The sequence below is a fragment of the Heterodontus francisci genome, chromosome 6, assembly GCF_036365525.1.
Source record: "Heterodontus francisci isolate sHetFra1 chromosome 6, sHetFra1.hap1, whole genome shotgun sequence".
Classification (NCBI taxonomy): domain Eukaryota; kingdom Metazoa; phylum Chordata; class Chondrichthyes; order Heterodontiformes; family Heterodontidae; genus Heterodontus; species Heterodontus francisci.
In genome coordinates, this window is record NC_090376.1 from 52,585,617 (window position 1) to 52,601,180 (window position 15,564).

Sequence of the window (15,564 nt, forward strand, 5' to 3'; positions counted from 1 at the left end):
ACACGGGTTTGGATCTCAAGAAGTGGACATCGGGGGGAGAAAGAAAATTAGAGGCAGTCACCTCGAGCTGCTGTTTCATATTTCATCTTATACATCAATAAAAAATGAAAAACTGCAAATGTTGAAAATCCGAAACAGAATTTCTGTTTTATGCCCATTAATTCAGTTCTCTGTCCTAGACCCTTCACCGCAAACTCGCACTCAGCTCGTGACCTTTCACCTCACGCTCTGCGTCAGCGACAAGAAACTTCCAGCCGCGCATTCCAGAACGCGCACGTATGTTATTGCGTCACTTCCTCACGTCATTCGCCGCTGTTTCACGATTGGCATGCATTCAGTTAGAGGCCGGAATTTAGTGGCTACTTCTGGCACTGCCCCCAGCGAGAGGAGCTAGGATGGACGCTGGCCTGGGAACAGGTAAGTGGAATCGGGCCCTGCCGTCAACCCCCGGGGGGGGGTTAACCAATGGGTCAGATGTTGGGGGGGTTAACCAATGGGTCAGATGTTTGGGGGGGTTAACCAATGGGTCAGATGTTTGGGGGGAGGGTGGTTAACCAATGGGTCAGATGTTGGGGGGGTTAACCAATGGGTCAGATGTTTGGGGGGAGGGTGGTTAACCAATGGGTCAGATGTTGGGGGTGTTAACCAATGGGTCAGATGGGAGGGGGGGGGGGTGGTGGTTAACCAATGGGTCAGATGTTGGGGGGGTTAACCAATGGGTCAGATGTTTGGGGGGAGGGTGGTTAACCAATGGGTCAGATGTTGGGGGGGTTAACCAATGGGTCAGATGTTTGGGGGGAGGGTGGTTAACCAATGGGTCAGATGTTGGGGGGGGGGGGGTTAACCAATGGGTCAGATGTTTGGGGGGAGGGTGGTTAACCAATGGGTCAGATGTTGGGGGGGGGGGTGGTGGTTAACCAATGGGTCAGATGTTGGGGGGGTTAACCAATGGGTCAGATGTTTGGGGGGAGGGTGGTTAACCAATGGGTCAGATGTTGGGGGGGGGGGGTTAACCAATGGGTCAGATGTTTGGGGGGAGGGTGGTTAACCAATGGGTCAGATGTTGGGGGGGGGGGGTTAACCAATGGGTCAGATGTTTGGGGGGAGGGTGGTTAACCAGTGGGTCAGATGTTGGGGGGGGGGGGTTAACCAATGGGTCAGATGTTTGGGGGGAGGGTGGTTAACCAATGGGTCAGATGTTTGGGGGGAGGGTGGTTAACCAATGGGTCAGATGTTGGGGGGGGGTGGTGGTTAACCAATGGGTCAGATGTTGGGGGGGGGGTGTGGGTTAACCAATGGGTCAGATGTTGGGGGGGGGGGTTAACCAATGGGTCAGATGTTGGGGGGGGGGGTTAACCAATGGGTCAGATGTTAGAGGGGAAAGGTCATTTGCTGTGGGACATGTATGAGTACAGGATGCGTTGGGATTTGGTTTTGCTCTGCTGGTGTTAGGGGTTCAGCTGTCAGTTAAATAAATAAAATAGGCGAGGTGGGAGGGGCTGTATCTCACTATGTTATACTGTGAAATTAAAAACTGGAAATACTCAGCAGGTCTGGCAGCATCGAGAAACAGAGTTAATGTTTCAGGGTGATGACCTTTCTTTAGAACTGGGAAAAGTTAACTCTTTCTCTCACCCTTAGACTTGCTGAGTATTTCCAGCGTTTTTTGATTTTGTTTCCGTTCCAACATCTGCAATATTTTGCTTTTGTATTCTACAGTGGATGCTGGAAATACTCAGCAGGTCAGGCAGCATCTGTACAGAGAAACAGTTAATGTTTCAGGTGACTTTTAGCAGAACTGCAAAATGTTAGAGATGATCTGCTTTTAAAGGAAGTACAAAATCATCATATAAACTGTTACATCCCTGACATCCTACAATTCTGATGAAAGTCGTTGCAATGAAGTATTAACTGTTTGTAGCTGCACAGATGCTGCCTGACCTGCTGTGTATTTCCAGTATTTTCTGTTTTTATCATTCAGGAAACCCCTAAAATGCAGTGAAACAGCCAGAGAAAATGAGTTTGTACCAGGGATTTGGTTTGTCCAACTAGTGTAGTGATTTAAATAAAAACTCACATTTTTTTATTTGTTCATGGGATGTGGGTGTCGCTGGCTAAGCCTGCATTTAATGCCCATCCCGAATTGTCCTTGATGCAAATATTGGTGCTGTGTGTGAGGGAGTGCAGCTCTTTTAGTCTAATAACCTATGGCTGCTAGTGGTGAAAAAGTACGTGTTGTAACAGAGGTTGCTTTCTCCCCTCCTTATGACTTTTTGATGGTGTATTGTTTCACTGATATTGGGTGTCAGATCAAATGTCTGGTAGTCCTGTGTGTAATATTAATTAGCAAGTGTTGGTAGGCTATTTGATCATGCATCATAGTTGAGCTTGTTCCTGTCATTACCAGGCATGCGATAACCAAAAGAGTGACCAGGAATCGGAGCCCTGGCAGATTCCCCTCCCTACAGCCGTTAGACACTGAGAACAATTGCTAATCAGTGCACGATCAACTCTTCTGTCTGAGGTTGGTGCAGACTGGGATCAAACCAAGTAGTTTAGTCAAAGAGGTAGGTTTTAAGGAGTGTCTTAAAGAAGGATAGAGAGCTGGAGAGGTTTAGAGAGGGAATTCCAGAGCTTAGGGCCTAGGCAGCTGAAGGCATGGCCACCAATGCTGGAGAAATTAAAATTGGGGGATGCTCAAAAGGTCAGAATTAGACGAGCGCAGATATCTCATGGGTGTGGAGCTGGAGGAGTTTACAGAAATGGGAAGAGGCAAGGCCATGAAGAGATTTGAAAACAAGAATGAGAATTTTAAAATCCAGGCATTGCTTAACTGGGAGCCAATTTAGGTCAGTGAGGGTAGTAATGATAGGTGAACGGGACTTGGTGTGAGTAAGGAGACAGGCAGCAGAGTTTTGGATGATCTCAAGCTTACAGAGGGCAGAATGTGGGAGGCTGGCCAGGAGTGCGTTGGAATAGTCAAAACTAAGGGTAACTGGCATGGGTGAGGGTTTCAGTAGCAGATGAGCTGAGGCAGGAGCGGAGTCAAGCGATGTAACGGAAGTATTAAGGGATATGAGGTAAAGGTAGATATATGGTGTTAGGTCGCAGATCAACCATGATTTAATTGAATGGCAGAACAGGCTCATACAATCATAGATTGCTCTCCAGGTATTTTTTCTTGTTTGATTCCACGGCTTCTGATTGGAAAGCAAGTTGGGTGCCTCCAGAAGTGGCTAATCAGAGCAGCTTTGTCCATAATGGGGTTGGAGAAACCAGCAATTTGATACAAAAGGAGAAGCAAAAGTGGATCTGGAATTGCAGGAGAGACAGAGACACAGACATATCTTGAGGGGCAAAATGACCTAGTTCTTCTGTTCCTATGTTCCTAAGTGAAAATAGGCGGTCTTTATTGATGGCGTGGACATGTGGTCGGAATCACATTTCTGAGTCAAATATGTGAACAGTCTGGTTCAGCCTCAGGCAGTTGCCAGGGCAAGGGATAGAGTCTGTAGCGAGGGAACGGAGCTTGTAGTGAGGACTGAAGACAATGGCTTTGATCTTCCGAATACTTAATTGGAAAAATTACTGCTCATCCAGTACTGGATGTTGGCTAAGCAGTCTGGTAATTTAACGAAAGTGGTGGAGTTGAGGTAGAGCAGGGTGCCATCGGTGTACATGTGAAAACTAATGCTGTTTTCTTCAGATAATGTCGCCAAGGGGCAGCATATAAATGAGAAATAGGATGGGGCTGAAGATAGATCCATGAGGAACACCAGAGGTAACAGTGTGGGAGTGGGAAGAGAAACCATTGCAGGTGGTACTCTGGCTGCGATTAGATAGATAGGAATGGAACCAGGTGAGTGCAGTTTCACCCAGTGGAGAGGCATTGGAGGAGGATGGTGTGGTGAACCGTGTCAAAGGCTGCAGACAGGTTCCGAAGGATGATGAGAGAGAGTTAACCTTGGTCACCGTCACATAAGATACAATTTCTGACTTTAATAAGACCCATTTTGATACTGTGGCAGTGGCGGAACCCTGATTAGAGGGATTCAGACATGGAGTTACGGAAAAGGTCAGCACAGATTTGGGTGGTGACAACACATTCTAGGAGTTTAGAGGAAAAAGGGAGGTTAGAAATGAGGCAATAGTTTGCAAGGATGGTGGGGTCAAGGGTTGGTTTTATTTGAGGAGAGGGGTGATGATGGCAACTTTGAAGGAGAGAGGGACAGAACCTGAGGGGAGTGAACATAGAAACATAGAAAATAGGAGCAGGAGTAGGCCATTCGGCCCTTCAAGCCTGCCATTCAATACGATCATGGCTGATCGTCCAAATTCAGTATCTTGTTCCCGATTTCTCCCCGTATCCCTTGATTCCTTTAGCCCTAAGAACTTTATCTAACTCTTTCTTGAATATATTTAATGATTTGGCCTCAACTGCTTTCTGTAGTAGAGAATTCCACAGGTTCACCACACTCTGGGTGAAGAAATCCCTCCACATCTCAGTCCTAAATGGCTTACCCCTTATCCTTATGTTGTGACCCCTGGTCCTGGACTCCCCGCCATCGGGAATATCCTTCCTGCATGTAGTCTGTCCAGTCCTGTTAGAATTTTGTAGGTTTCTATGAGATCCCTTCACATCTAAACACTAGCGAATACAAGCCTAATCGACCCAACCTATCTTCATACATCAGTCCTGCCATCCCAGGAATCAGTCTGGTGAACCTTTGCTGCACTCCCTCCATGGTAAGAATATCCTTCCTCAGATAAGGAGACCAAAACTGCACACAGTACTCCAGATGTGGTCTCACCAAGGCCTTGTATAATTGTAGCAAGACATCCTCGCTCCTGGACTCTAATCCTCTCTCTATGAAGGCCAACATACCATTTGCCTTCTTAACTGCCTGCTGCACCTGCATGCTTACTTTCAGCGACTGGTGCACAAGGGCACCCAGGTCTCGCTACACCTCCCCCTTTCCCAAATATCGCCATTCAGATAATAATCTGCCTTTCTGTTTTTGCCACCAAAGTGGATAACCTCACATTTATCCAGATTATACTGCATCTGCCATGTATTTGCCAACTCGCTCAACCTGTCCAAATCACACTGGAGCTTCTTTGCATACTCCTCACAGCTCACACTTCCACCCAGCTTTGTGTCATCTGCAAACTTGGATATATTACATTTAATTTCCTCATCTATATCATTAATATATATTGTGAATAGCTGGGGTCCTAGCACTGATTGTTGCGGTACCCCATTAGTCACTGCCTGCCACTCGGAAAAAGACCCATTTATTCCTACTCTTTGTTTCCCATCTGCCAACCAGTTCTCTATCCATGTCAGTACCTTACCCCCAATCCCATGTGCTTTAATTTTGCACGTTAATCTCTTATGTCGGACCTTATCGAAAGCCTTCTGAAAGTCCAAATAGACTACATCCACTGGTTCTCCCTTATCTATTCTACTAGTTACATCCTCAAAAAATTCCAGTAGATTTGTCAAGCATTATTTCCCTTTCGAAAATCCATGTTGACTTTGTCCGATCATGTCATTGTTTTCAAACAATGGTGCAACTCTAAAGTGTGCACAGAAACAGAGGGAGCTGGGGATCCATGTGCACAGATCCTTGAAGGGGGCAGGACATATTGAGAGTGGTTAACAAAACATGTGGGATCTTTGGGCTTTTTCAATAGAGAATTATTAACAATATCAGCTAATATGGGGACCAGGAAGGTATAACTGGGTGTTTGTGTTAATATGTATTATTTGATGTATACTATGCATCCTTTTGATTTCTTCCAGGATAATTAGCCTCAGTATGAATGACAGTGATGATGATGATACTCAGTTGTCAGCCCATACTTTGGCTGCCCTGCAAGAGTTCCATCTGGATCAGCAGAAGAAGCAATATGCAGCGTTCAATAATTCTGTTGTTGGGTCCATAGAAGAAGACTGGGTAAAATACTGATGATTTGTTTTTGGGTATCTATTCCTGAAATACAGCTTGAACAATATTACATAGGTAACATTTTCTGGCACATGTACGCCACAGTACTGTGGGTGGGCAGTGTTGTCATTAGAATTTTATTTAAGTATAATGGCAAGCTGGTGAATAGTGTAAAGCACAAAATGAATTTACTTTATACTAATTGTAGACTCACTTATGGTGACCTCAAAGGATAGGTGGTGTAGGTAGGTTAAGGCACATTGTTGGGAGAGTAGAGTGAGCTTTACTCAGTGTGCAGCCACTTACATGAGTATATTTACTGACTTTTGGTGGATAGAGTTGTGTTCCATTCCCATGGACTGATACATCTCATCTTCATCAAAACAAAAATTCTTTAAAAAATTACTTTTGTTGAAAACAAAATATCCTGAGCCCTACCATACATTAAAAGAAATCTCCCATGTCCTGTATATTTTTATTTTCCAATGATCTCTTTAGACTGCATGTTACTAGTTCTGTGCCATTGAAAATAATTTTGTTTATTCAGAAAATAAATGTTTGGCAGAACTTGGAGATCATTTTAAAGTGTCCTGCTTTTTAATTTGTAACATGCAGCGTGGGCTATTCATGTGAATATTGTCTCAATGGCTTAGCCCATCAGTATTATTTATTTATTTATTCAGAGATACAGCACTGAAACAGGCCCTTCGGCCCACCGGGTCTGTACCGACCATCAACCACCCATTTATACTAATCCTACATTAATCCCATATTCCCTACCACATCCCCACCATTCTCCTACCACTTACCTACACTAGGGGTAATTTACAATGGCCAATTTACCTATCAACCTGCAAGTCTTTGGCTGTGGGAGGAAACCGGAGCACCCGGTGGAAACCCACGCGGTCACAGGGAGAACTTGTAAACTCCACAGAGGCAGTACCCAGAACCGAACCTGGGTCGCTGGAGCTGTGAGGCTGCGTTGCTAGCCACTGTGCCGCCCAAATTAGACTTTGTTGTTGTAGCAGTTGTAGAATCAGCTAGAATATTGCTATTCTGGGCAGCACATTTTAGAAAGGATGTAGAGGGAATTTACCAGTATGTTTGCATTTTTTTTATCAATTCATTTTAAAATATGTCCATACATAGAAAACATACAGCATCCTTTATTTTGTAATCTTTTTTGGTTTTAAATTTACTTTTAAATGTTTTTGTTGTTTAAATGTAAATACTACTGCTTCGATAATTCAGTATGAAAGGTCTCAATCAACCTGAATATATGCTTTCTAGCATTTGTCTTCAATAACCTCTCTTAATACAATTGCTTTTGGAATCAGTAGCAGTTCTGTTTTAGGTTTGCTCCTCAGGCATAGCTCTATGTTTAAAGGGAAAGCATATTGTACTAAATTGTTTCATAATCCTAGACATTATAAAGGGAGAGACCTCTACAACATTTATTTCCTTTGACCCTATCAGCATTTAAACTGTTGACTGGGGACAGTGTACAAACACATTTTTAGACTTTTTTGTTGTTGTAGCAGTTGTAGAATCAGCTAGAATATTGTTTGCTATTCTGGGCAGCACATTTTAGAAAGGATGTAGAGGAAATTTACCAGAATTATACCACGGTTAAGGGAATTCATTTATGTGGAGAAACTAGAGAAGCTCGGATTGTTTTACTTTTGAGCAAAGAAGGCTAAGTAGAGATTTAATAAAGCTGTTCAAAATTGAATGGTTTTGATAGAGTTGATAGGAAGAAACTGTTTCCACTGGCCACAGGATCGGTAATCAGAGAACACAGATTTAAGATCATTGGCAAAAAATCCAGGCGTTAGATGAGGAAGAATGTTTTTACTCAGCGAGTTGTTAGGATCTTGAATGCATTGCCTAAAAGAGTGGTGGAAGCAGATTTAATAGTAACTTTCAAAAGGAAATTGAATATTTGCTTAAAAAGGAAAAATTTGTGAGGTCCTGTGAGAAGAATAGGGGAGTGGGATTAATAGCTCTTTTGAAGAGCCAACACAGACACAATGGGGTTAATGGCATTTTCTGTGCTGTATAATTTTGAGATTCCTGCTCTTTCCCCATATCTTTTGATGGCTGAACAATGCCTTTGGTGTTGAAAAAGCATTCTGACTTCTGACTCTTTCAGGCTCTGATATTCCAAGTGTTGCAAATTCTTTTGAACATTGACTTCTGCATACATGCTCAGATGATGTTTTGGTAGTTTTTGCTTTAAGTTAACTTCTTTAGTTGTGATTTTAAAGAGTTCTTTTGGCCGATGTATCAAACTTGATTGTACTTTGAATATAGTTGTGAAATATTGGCACAGAATTATAGTTTTAACATTGATTTTTGACTGCATCGTACAACTTCTAAGTAAGATTACTGATCAGTAATGTTGCTAAACTATAATTTCTATAACTATTTTTAATAGCAATTAAGCCAGTTTTGGTACAGCGATGAAACTGCTCTGCGGCTAGCCCAGGAGGCAATTGAAGCTGCAGGAAGTGACGGCAGGTATGTATGCTTTTTCAGCTGTACAAGTAGCTTAATGCTACTTGGGTGCATTATTTTAATCAAGAAGTGAACCAATGGCTTTCCAAGTTCATGCAAGTAGTAGCTGAGACATGTGAACTGTGAAGGTTCCATATTCGATTCCTGGTATTGTGTTCAATTTACTGATCCATGCCAGAATGGCAGAGGTGTTACATATAGACTCAGCACCTATGATTTAAGGAGAGGAAAATTGTGCTGATCCCTATCCAGGGATCAGTGTTGGAAGTGTTGACATCGGCTGAGGGCAGAATTGGCTTGAATCTGATATCTTCGGGTATTTCCTGCCAACACTCGTCATCAAGGCTCACATATAAAGAACGATAACTTGATCATGGTAGCAAGGGTATTATGGCTGATAGAACTAGACAACAACAAAGAATTGATCTCATCAACAGAGAAGGGAAGAAATATTGCCAAAACAAAAAGATCAAAACTAAAGCAACTGTGTAATTCATGTGCAAACAATGGCTATTGTTTTAGTGTGAGGTAATTCTGAACAAAAATTTTAGGTTATAACACTGATGAATAATGCACACGTGTAAGGATACAGTGGCATTTGCATAAGAGAGTGCATCTTGGACTCCATTTTTATAATTTATCATCCAGTTATATAGGGAATATAAATTCTCCATTTTTGTACTACAGTTTTTGTGTAGTGCTAATTATATCAAGTATTTGAATGTGGTAGTGGTGCAGTGTGCAATGCTTTTATTTTCACACAGTGACTGATTCAGAGAAGAAAATGTTAGCTTTGTGCTAAATCATTAAGCTACTTTATTTTCTATCAGGATATGCTGGGGTATGATTCCAAAAGAAGGTGTCGTCCCTCTACTACCTTGCCCATGATCATTGTCCATGTTGAATTTTGTGGGGATATTTAACTATGACAGAATCTCAGCAGAGCTCAATCCTGCCCCTACCCAGCGTCCACATTTCTAGAAAGGGTTGCTGGTTAGCAATCAGGATTGGAACTTGTATCAAATTTTTCCCCCTTATTTTTGGGAAGAGTGAGGCTTCTAGCTGAAACTGGATAACTCAAGTCTAAATATGGGACCTTCCTGGTCTTTATGGCTCAGTATCGTACTCTGTGGTAAAATTACCTACAGAACCCATCAGAGCCCAGGCAAAATTCTTCCAGGCCTTTGCAGTTCAGCCACTTAATTATCCACTTGAAGTTGTATGGGTCAACTTTCCCTCCAAATATCAGAAACCCTTCTACTCCATTCTTGAAGCTGAGTGGAGGAACACTACTCAGTGACCCAGAACAGCAACTCGTCGTACCACCAGAAATATCTCAAAAATGGAGCAACTTGAAGAAAAAATCTTCATTAAGTGCCATTTTTCTTCTTTTCTGGGTCACTGGTGGAACTCCTAAGAATATGAATTGGAGAATTCCAAGCTGTGTTGCATCTTGTGACTATTTAAACTTGGTTAAAAATGTCAATCTATATACAGAAGTGATGAATTGATGAATTGTGTTTTATTCATGTAACTTCTATTTCAGAATAGCTTGCATCAGTACCCCAAGTGTATATCAGAAACTGAAGCAGCTTTGGAATGGAGAGTTCTCTGCTGTTCTGTTGGAGTATGACAGGCGGTTTTCTGTTTATGGAAAGGAGTTTTTTTTCTACGACTATAACTACCCTATGAATTTACATGAAGATCTCCATCCTCACAGTTGTGATATAGTGATTGTTGACCCACCCTACCTTTCAGAGGAGTGTCTCAGCAAAATCACACTAACAGTCAAATATCTAGCCAAAGGAAAGGTTCTTCTTTGTACTGGTATGTGGACATCTTTCAGTTTATTGTGTTCATGGAAAAGCATTCATCAATTTATAGCAATTAATGGTAAATGAAATAAAAACAAAATCAGCTGGAAATACTCAGCAGGTCTGACAGCATCTGTGGAGAGAGAAGCAGAGTTAACATTTCAGGTCAGTGAGCTTTCATCAGAACTGGCAAAGGTTAGAAATGTTATAGGTTTTAAGCAAATAAAGCAGGGGTGGGGCAGAAGATAACACAAGGGAAGGTGTCGATAGGACAGAGGGTCACAGAAAATAACTGACCAGAAGGCCATGGAGCAAAGGCAAAGGGTGTGTTAATGTTATGGTGAAAGACAGAAAGGTGTTAAATGACAGAATAATGAACAGCCCTGGCCAAAAGCACAAACATGAAAAAAAGTGGGTAGGCACATGGTTTAAAAAAAAATGAATGATGAAACAAACTAAAATAAAATAATTAAAAATAAAAAAGGGGGACACTTTTTCAAACACCAGGAGGGAAATATAAAGCAGTGAAAGTGAACAAGGTAAAAGAGACAAACGAAAATCCTGTCACAGAAAAGAGCAGAACTTCTTCAAGGTAGACATTTCTGGAAGAGAAGTGGCAGTGAATTAAACACTAAAATAAAAGCAAAATACTACGGATGCTGGAAATCTGAAATAAAAACAAAAAATGCTGGAAATACTCAGCAGGTCTAGCAGCATTTGTGAAGCAAGAAGCAGAGTTAATGTTTCAGGTCAGTGATCTTTCATCAGGACTGGCAAAGGTTAGAAGTGGAATAGGTTTTAAGCAATAAATCAGGGGTGGGGCAAAAGATATCTCTCTTGCGTCATCCTGATTCCCATCCCCCTGCCAATTAGTTTAAACCCTCCCCAAAAGCACTAGCAAAGTGACCCGTGAGGACATTGGTCCTGGCTCTGTTAACGTGCAACCCGTCTGGCCTGTATGGGTCCCACTTCCCCAGAACTGGTCCCAATGCCCCAGGGATCTAAAGCCCTCCCTCCTGAATCATCTCTCCAGCCACACGAGAACAAAGCAGATGAATTGTTCTCCTATTTCTACACTCACTAGCACATGGCACCAGGAGTAATCCAGAGATTACTACCTTTTGAGGTCTTGCTTGTTAGTCTCCTAGCTCAGTAAAATCTGCTTGCAGGACCTCATCTCTCTTTCTGCCTATGTCGTTGCTACTGATATGGACCACGACCGTTGGCAGTTCACCCTCCCTGCCCCCTAAGCCACCTCACAGTGCTCTGCAGCTGCTCAGCAACATCCTTGAACCTGGCAACAAGGAGGCAACATACCATCCTGGAATCACATTTGTGACTGCAGAAATAACTGTCTGCTCTCCTAACTATAGAATCCCCTATCACTCTTACTTTCCAGTCTTCCTCCTGCCCCCCTGTACAGCTGAGCCAGCTGTGGTGCCATGGATCTTGCTCTGGCTGCACTCTCCAGAGGAACAGTCATCCTCACTAGTATTCAGAACTGAACCAACGCAAAGAAATCTACTTGGCCTTGTCATCACCAACCTACTTGTCCCCGACACATCTGTCCACAATAGAATTAGTAAAAGTAACCACAGTCCTTGTGAAGGTCACCTTTTGTCTTCACTGTGCGGACATTCTCCATCAGGTAGTGTGGCAGCACCACCTTGCTAAGTGGGGCAGACTAAGGACAGGTTTAGCAGCCATAAACTGGGCACCATTTAAAGCCATCAGGAATTACGGCATTGTATACTGCCAAAATCCCTCAGTCCTTGATCTCCATCAAGCCAGGAGACTAACCATGGTTCAAATGTGGAATGTTGAAAGGCATGCCAAGAATAGCAGCAGGTCTGCTGATCTCCTACTTCCAAAAACTTGATTTGAAATCCTTTCATGATTTTGCCACATTTGACCTCTGCAGTCTTCTTAAGCTCTGTGTTCTGTACTCTGAACTTTTCTTGACTAATGTGTGACTATTCCCCCTTCTTCTTCCCCATGGGTGACCAAGCCTTCAGCCACTATTTCTTTGCACTCTGCAACTCTCTTAAATTTCACCTCAACTTCAAAAGCCTTCTGGAAACTTACATCGTTGGTCACTTCCCCTAACCTCTCCCAAATTCTTGTTCATTGCTCATGATTCCTCCTAAAAAGTGCCTTGTGATGTTTCATTATTTGAAAGATATAATATAGATCTGAGCTTATAAATATAATGTATCCCAGGCTGCTATGTGAGGCAAGGGAGGAGATTGCAGGGGCTCTGACACACATTTTCAAATCCTCTCTGGCCACAGGAGAGGTGCCAGAGGACTGGAGGACAGCGAATGTGGTACCATTATTCAAGAAGGGTAGTAGGGATAAACCAGGTAATTACAGGCCAGTGAGTCTAACATCAGTGGTAGGGAAACAATTGGAAAAAATTCTGAGGGACAGGATTAATCTCCACTTGGAGAGGCAGGGATTAATCAAGGATAGTCAGCATGGCTTTGTCAGGGGGAGATCATGTCTAACAAATTTGAATTTTTCGAGGTGACCAGGTGTGAAGTAGTTGATGTTATCTACATGGACTTCAGTAAGGCTTTTGATAAGCTCCCGCATGGGAGATTGTTCAAGAACAAAGAACAGTACAGCACAGGAACAGGCCATTCGGCCCTCCAAGCCTGCGCCGATCTTGATGCCTGCCTAAACTAACACCTTCTGCACTTCCGGGGCCCATATCCCTCTATTCCCTTCCTAGAATAGAAGGTAAGAGCCCATGGGTTCCAGGGCAATTTGGCAAATTGGATCCAAAATTGGCTTAGTGGTAGGAGGCAGAGGGTAATGGCTGAGGGTTGTTTTTGCGATTGGAAGCCTGTGACCAGTGGTATACCGCAGGGATCGGTGCTGGGACCCTTGCTGTTTGTAGTGTACATTAATGATTTAGATGTGAATGTAAGAGGTGTGAACAGTAAGTTCGCAGATGACACGAATATTGGTGTCGTAAATAGTGAGGAGGAAAGCCTTAGATTACAGAATGGTATAGATGGGCTGGTAAGAAGGGCAGAGCAGTGGCAAATGGAATTTAATCCTGAGAAGTGTGAGGTGATGCATTTTGGGAGGACTAACAAGGCAAGGGAATATACAATGGATGGTAGGACCCTAGGAAGTACAGAGGGTCAGAGGAACCTTGGTGTACTAGTCCATAGATCACTGAAGGCAGCAGCACAGGTAGCGAAGGTGGTTAGGAAGGCATATGGGCTACTTGCCTTTATTAGCTGAGGCATAGAATATAAGAGCAGGGAGATTATGATGGAGCTATATAAAACGCTAGTTAGGCCACAGCTGGAGTACTGTATGCAGTTGTGGTCGCCACACTATAGGAAGGATGTGATTGCACTGGAGAAGATGCAGAGGAGATTCACCAGGATGTTGCTTCGGCTGGAACATTTCAGCTATGAAAAGAGACTGGATATGCTGGGGTAGTTTTCCTTAGAGCAGAGAAGGATGAGGGGGGACCTGATTGAGGTATACAAAATTATGAGGAGCATAGATAGGGTAGACAGGAAGAAACTTTTTCCCTTTAATGGAGGTGTCAATAGCCAGGGGGCATAGATTTAAGGTAAGGGGCAGGGGGTTTAGAGAGAACTTGAGGAAAACTTTTTTCACCCAGAGGGTGGTTGGAATCTGGAACAAACTGCCTGAAGGGGTGTTAGTGGCAGGAACCCTCACAACATTTAAGAAGTGTTTAGATGAGCACTTGAAACGCCATAGCATACAAGGCTGCGGGCTAAGTGCTGGAAAATGGGATTAGAATAGATAGGTGCTTGATGGCCGGCACGGACATGATGGGCCGAAGGGCCTGTTTCTGTGCTGTATAACTCTATGACTTTAATGGCTAAGTGAATAACAATGTGCTGAACTATACAGAAGAGGAAAATCCCAGATTTGATCCCCACTTTCCCTTGTCCTTGTTCATTTAGCTGGTTTTAACTGATGTCAGCTGGGACAGTGCCGTGAGTGCTTCAGTTAGATTCAGTGGCCCTCAATTAGAAAAGAGGAAAAATCAACCAGAGTTCCCATTCCTGATTGCCATCCGTTGACTCTTGGTGGAAAATAAATGTTGCTGAATGTTGGGTGTGGACAAGATTGGGCTCAGCTGTGATACCTTAACTAGTTAAATAGTTTATTAAAATTCTCTGTCAAGGTTCAGGATGGTCACCTAGGTGTGGTATCTATTTATAATATATTTGACATTCTCTATTTTTCAGGTGCAGTCATGGAGGATCTAGCAGCAAAGTTAATTTCTGTGAAAATGTGCAAATTTCTCCCAGAGCACAATGGGAACTTAGCAAATGAATTTCGCTGTTACACAAATTATGAGTCCAGCTTAGATTTGGACACCATCTTTTAAATGTTTAACAATGAAAAATTAATGGCTGTATCATACATTAGTTGGAAAGACACTGATTGCTACCAATGGGGTGAAGGACACCTTAAGCAGGCTACCACAGTTTGAGATTCCTTATCCATTTTGTTCATGGAAAAACTTGTACTGTTAAGATTTTTTTAAATGAAAACTTGCCTAAAAGGGGTTAGCTTTACTTGATGGCCCTATGCTGAGTTGTGGATTGATAGGCAGAAGAATGGTATTCACAATGAGATGCGAAGGTCTGTGCGACCCCTTTCTAAGTGGACAAGCATACTCATGTTCTTTATTTTTGTAATAGTATATGAACAGAAGTTATACTGATTGTGTAACCAGTGTATCTTATCATTCCCTGTTTTCTGTATGTTTTGTAGAATGTCAAATAAAGCAGCTTACAAATCAAACTTATCCTTGTCCCACCTGATAACTTGAGTTCATCTGCAAAGAGTTTGAAGAAGTATACATGCAGAAACCACAGCTGTTTAACCCAGAACACAATTAACTTTTATTGTTATTGTCCCCCTACCATGCTAACCTATATGTGTTGGCATCCTACCATCTATGAAAGATGATGGACACACAGCAAACAATCCATTTAGGTGGGGTGTCTTCTCTTGGTGCACCGTTGCTGATGGCTGTGAAGATCAATCCTTGAGAGGGAGCTTCTGCCACAAGTGCCGCGTGTGAAGCTGTCAAGTGAAGCTGAGTTGTTTTTGACAGCACCTGTTGCTGTAGCCACTGGTTGTCGTGATTGTGCACACCAGTCCACAGGATGTGTCGCCGTTTCCCTCTTTGGTCAGCTAGTGACTCCCAGGTGCGATAGTTGACATTTAGGGCCCTCGTGTCACACTTGCAAACATCCATGAAGCGGAGCAATGGG

General features: G+C 42.9%; 1 protein-coding gene across 3 annotated transcripts; it reads left to right on the forward strand.

Moving 5' to 3' along the window:
• Positions 1-289: 289 nt before the first annotated feature.
• Positions 290-15,088, forward strand: eef1akmt1 (EEF1A lysine methyltransferase 1). 3 transcript variants are annotated; one of them, XM_068033658.1, is made up of 6 exons: positions 290-417; positions 2,408-2,567; positions 5,807-5,960; positions 8,389-8,471; positions 10,015-10,295; positions 14,527-15,088. In XM_068033658.1, exons 3-6 carry the CDS (start codon positions 5,823-5,825, stop codon positions 14,667-14,669), a joined length of 645 nt encoding a protein of 214 aa, XP_067889759.1. In that variant the 5' UTR covers positions 290-417; positions 2,408-2,567; positions 5,807-5,822; the 3' UTR covers positions 14,670-15,088. The 3 variants fall into 3 exon arrangements, with proteins under 3 accessions (XP_067889759.1, XP_067889758.1, XP_067889760.1); XM_068033657.1 differs by having other exon boundaries at positions 2,408-2,524; XM_068033659.1 differs by lacking the exon at positions 2,408-2,567.
• Positions 15,089-15,564: the final 476 nt, after the last annotated feature.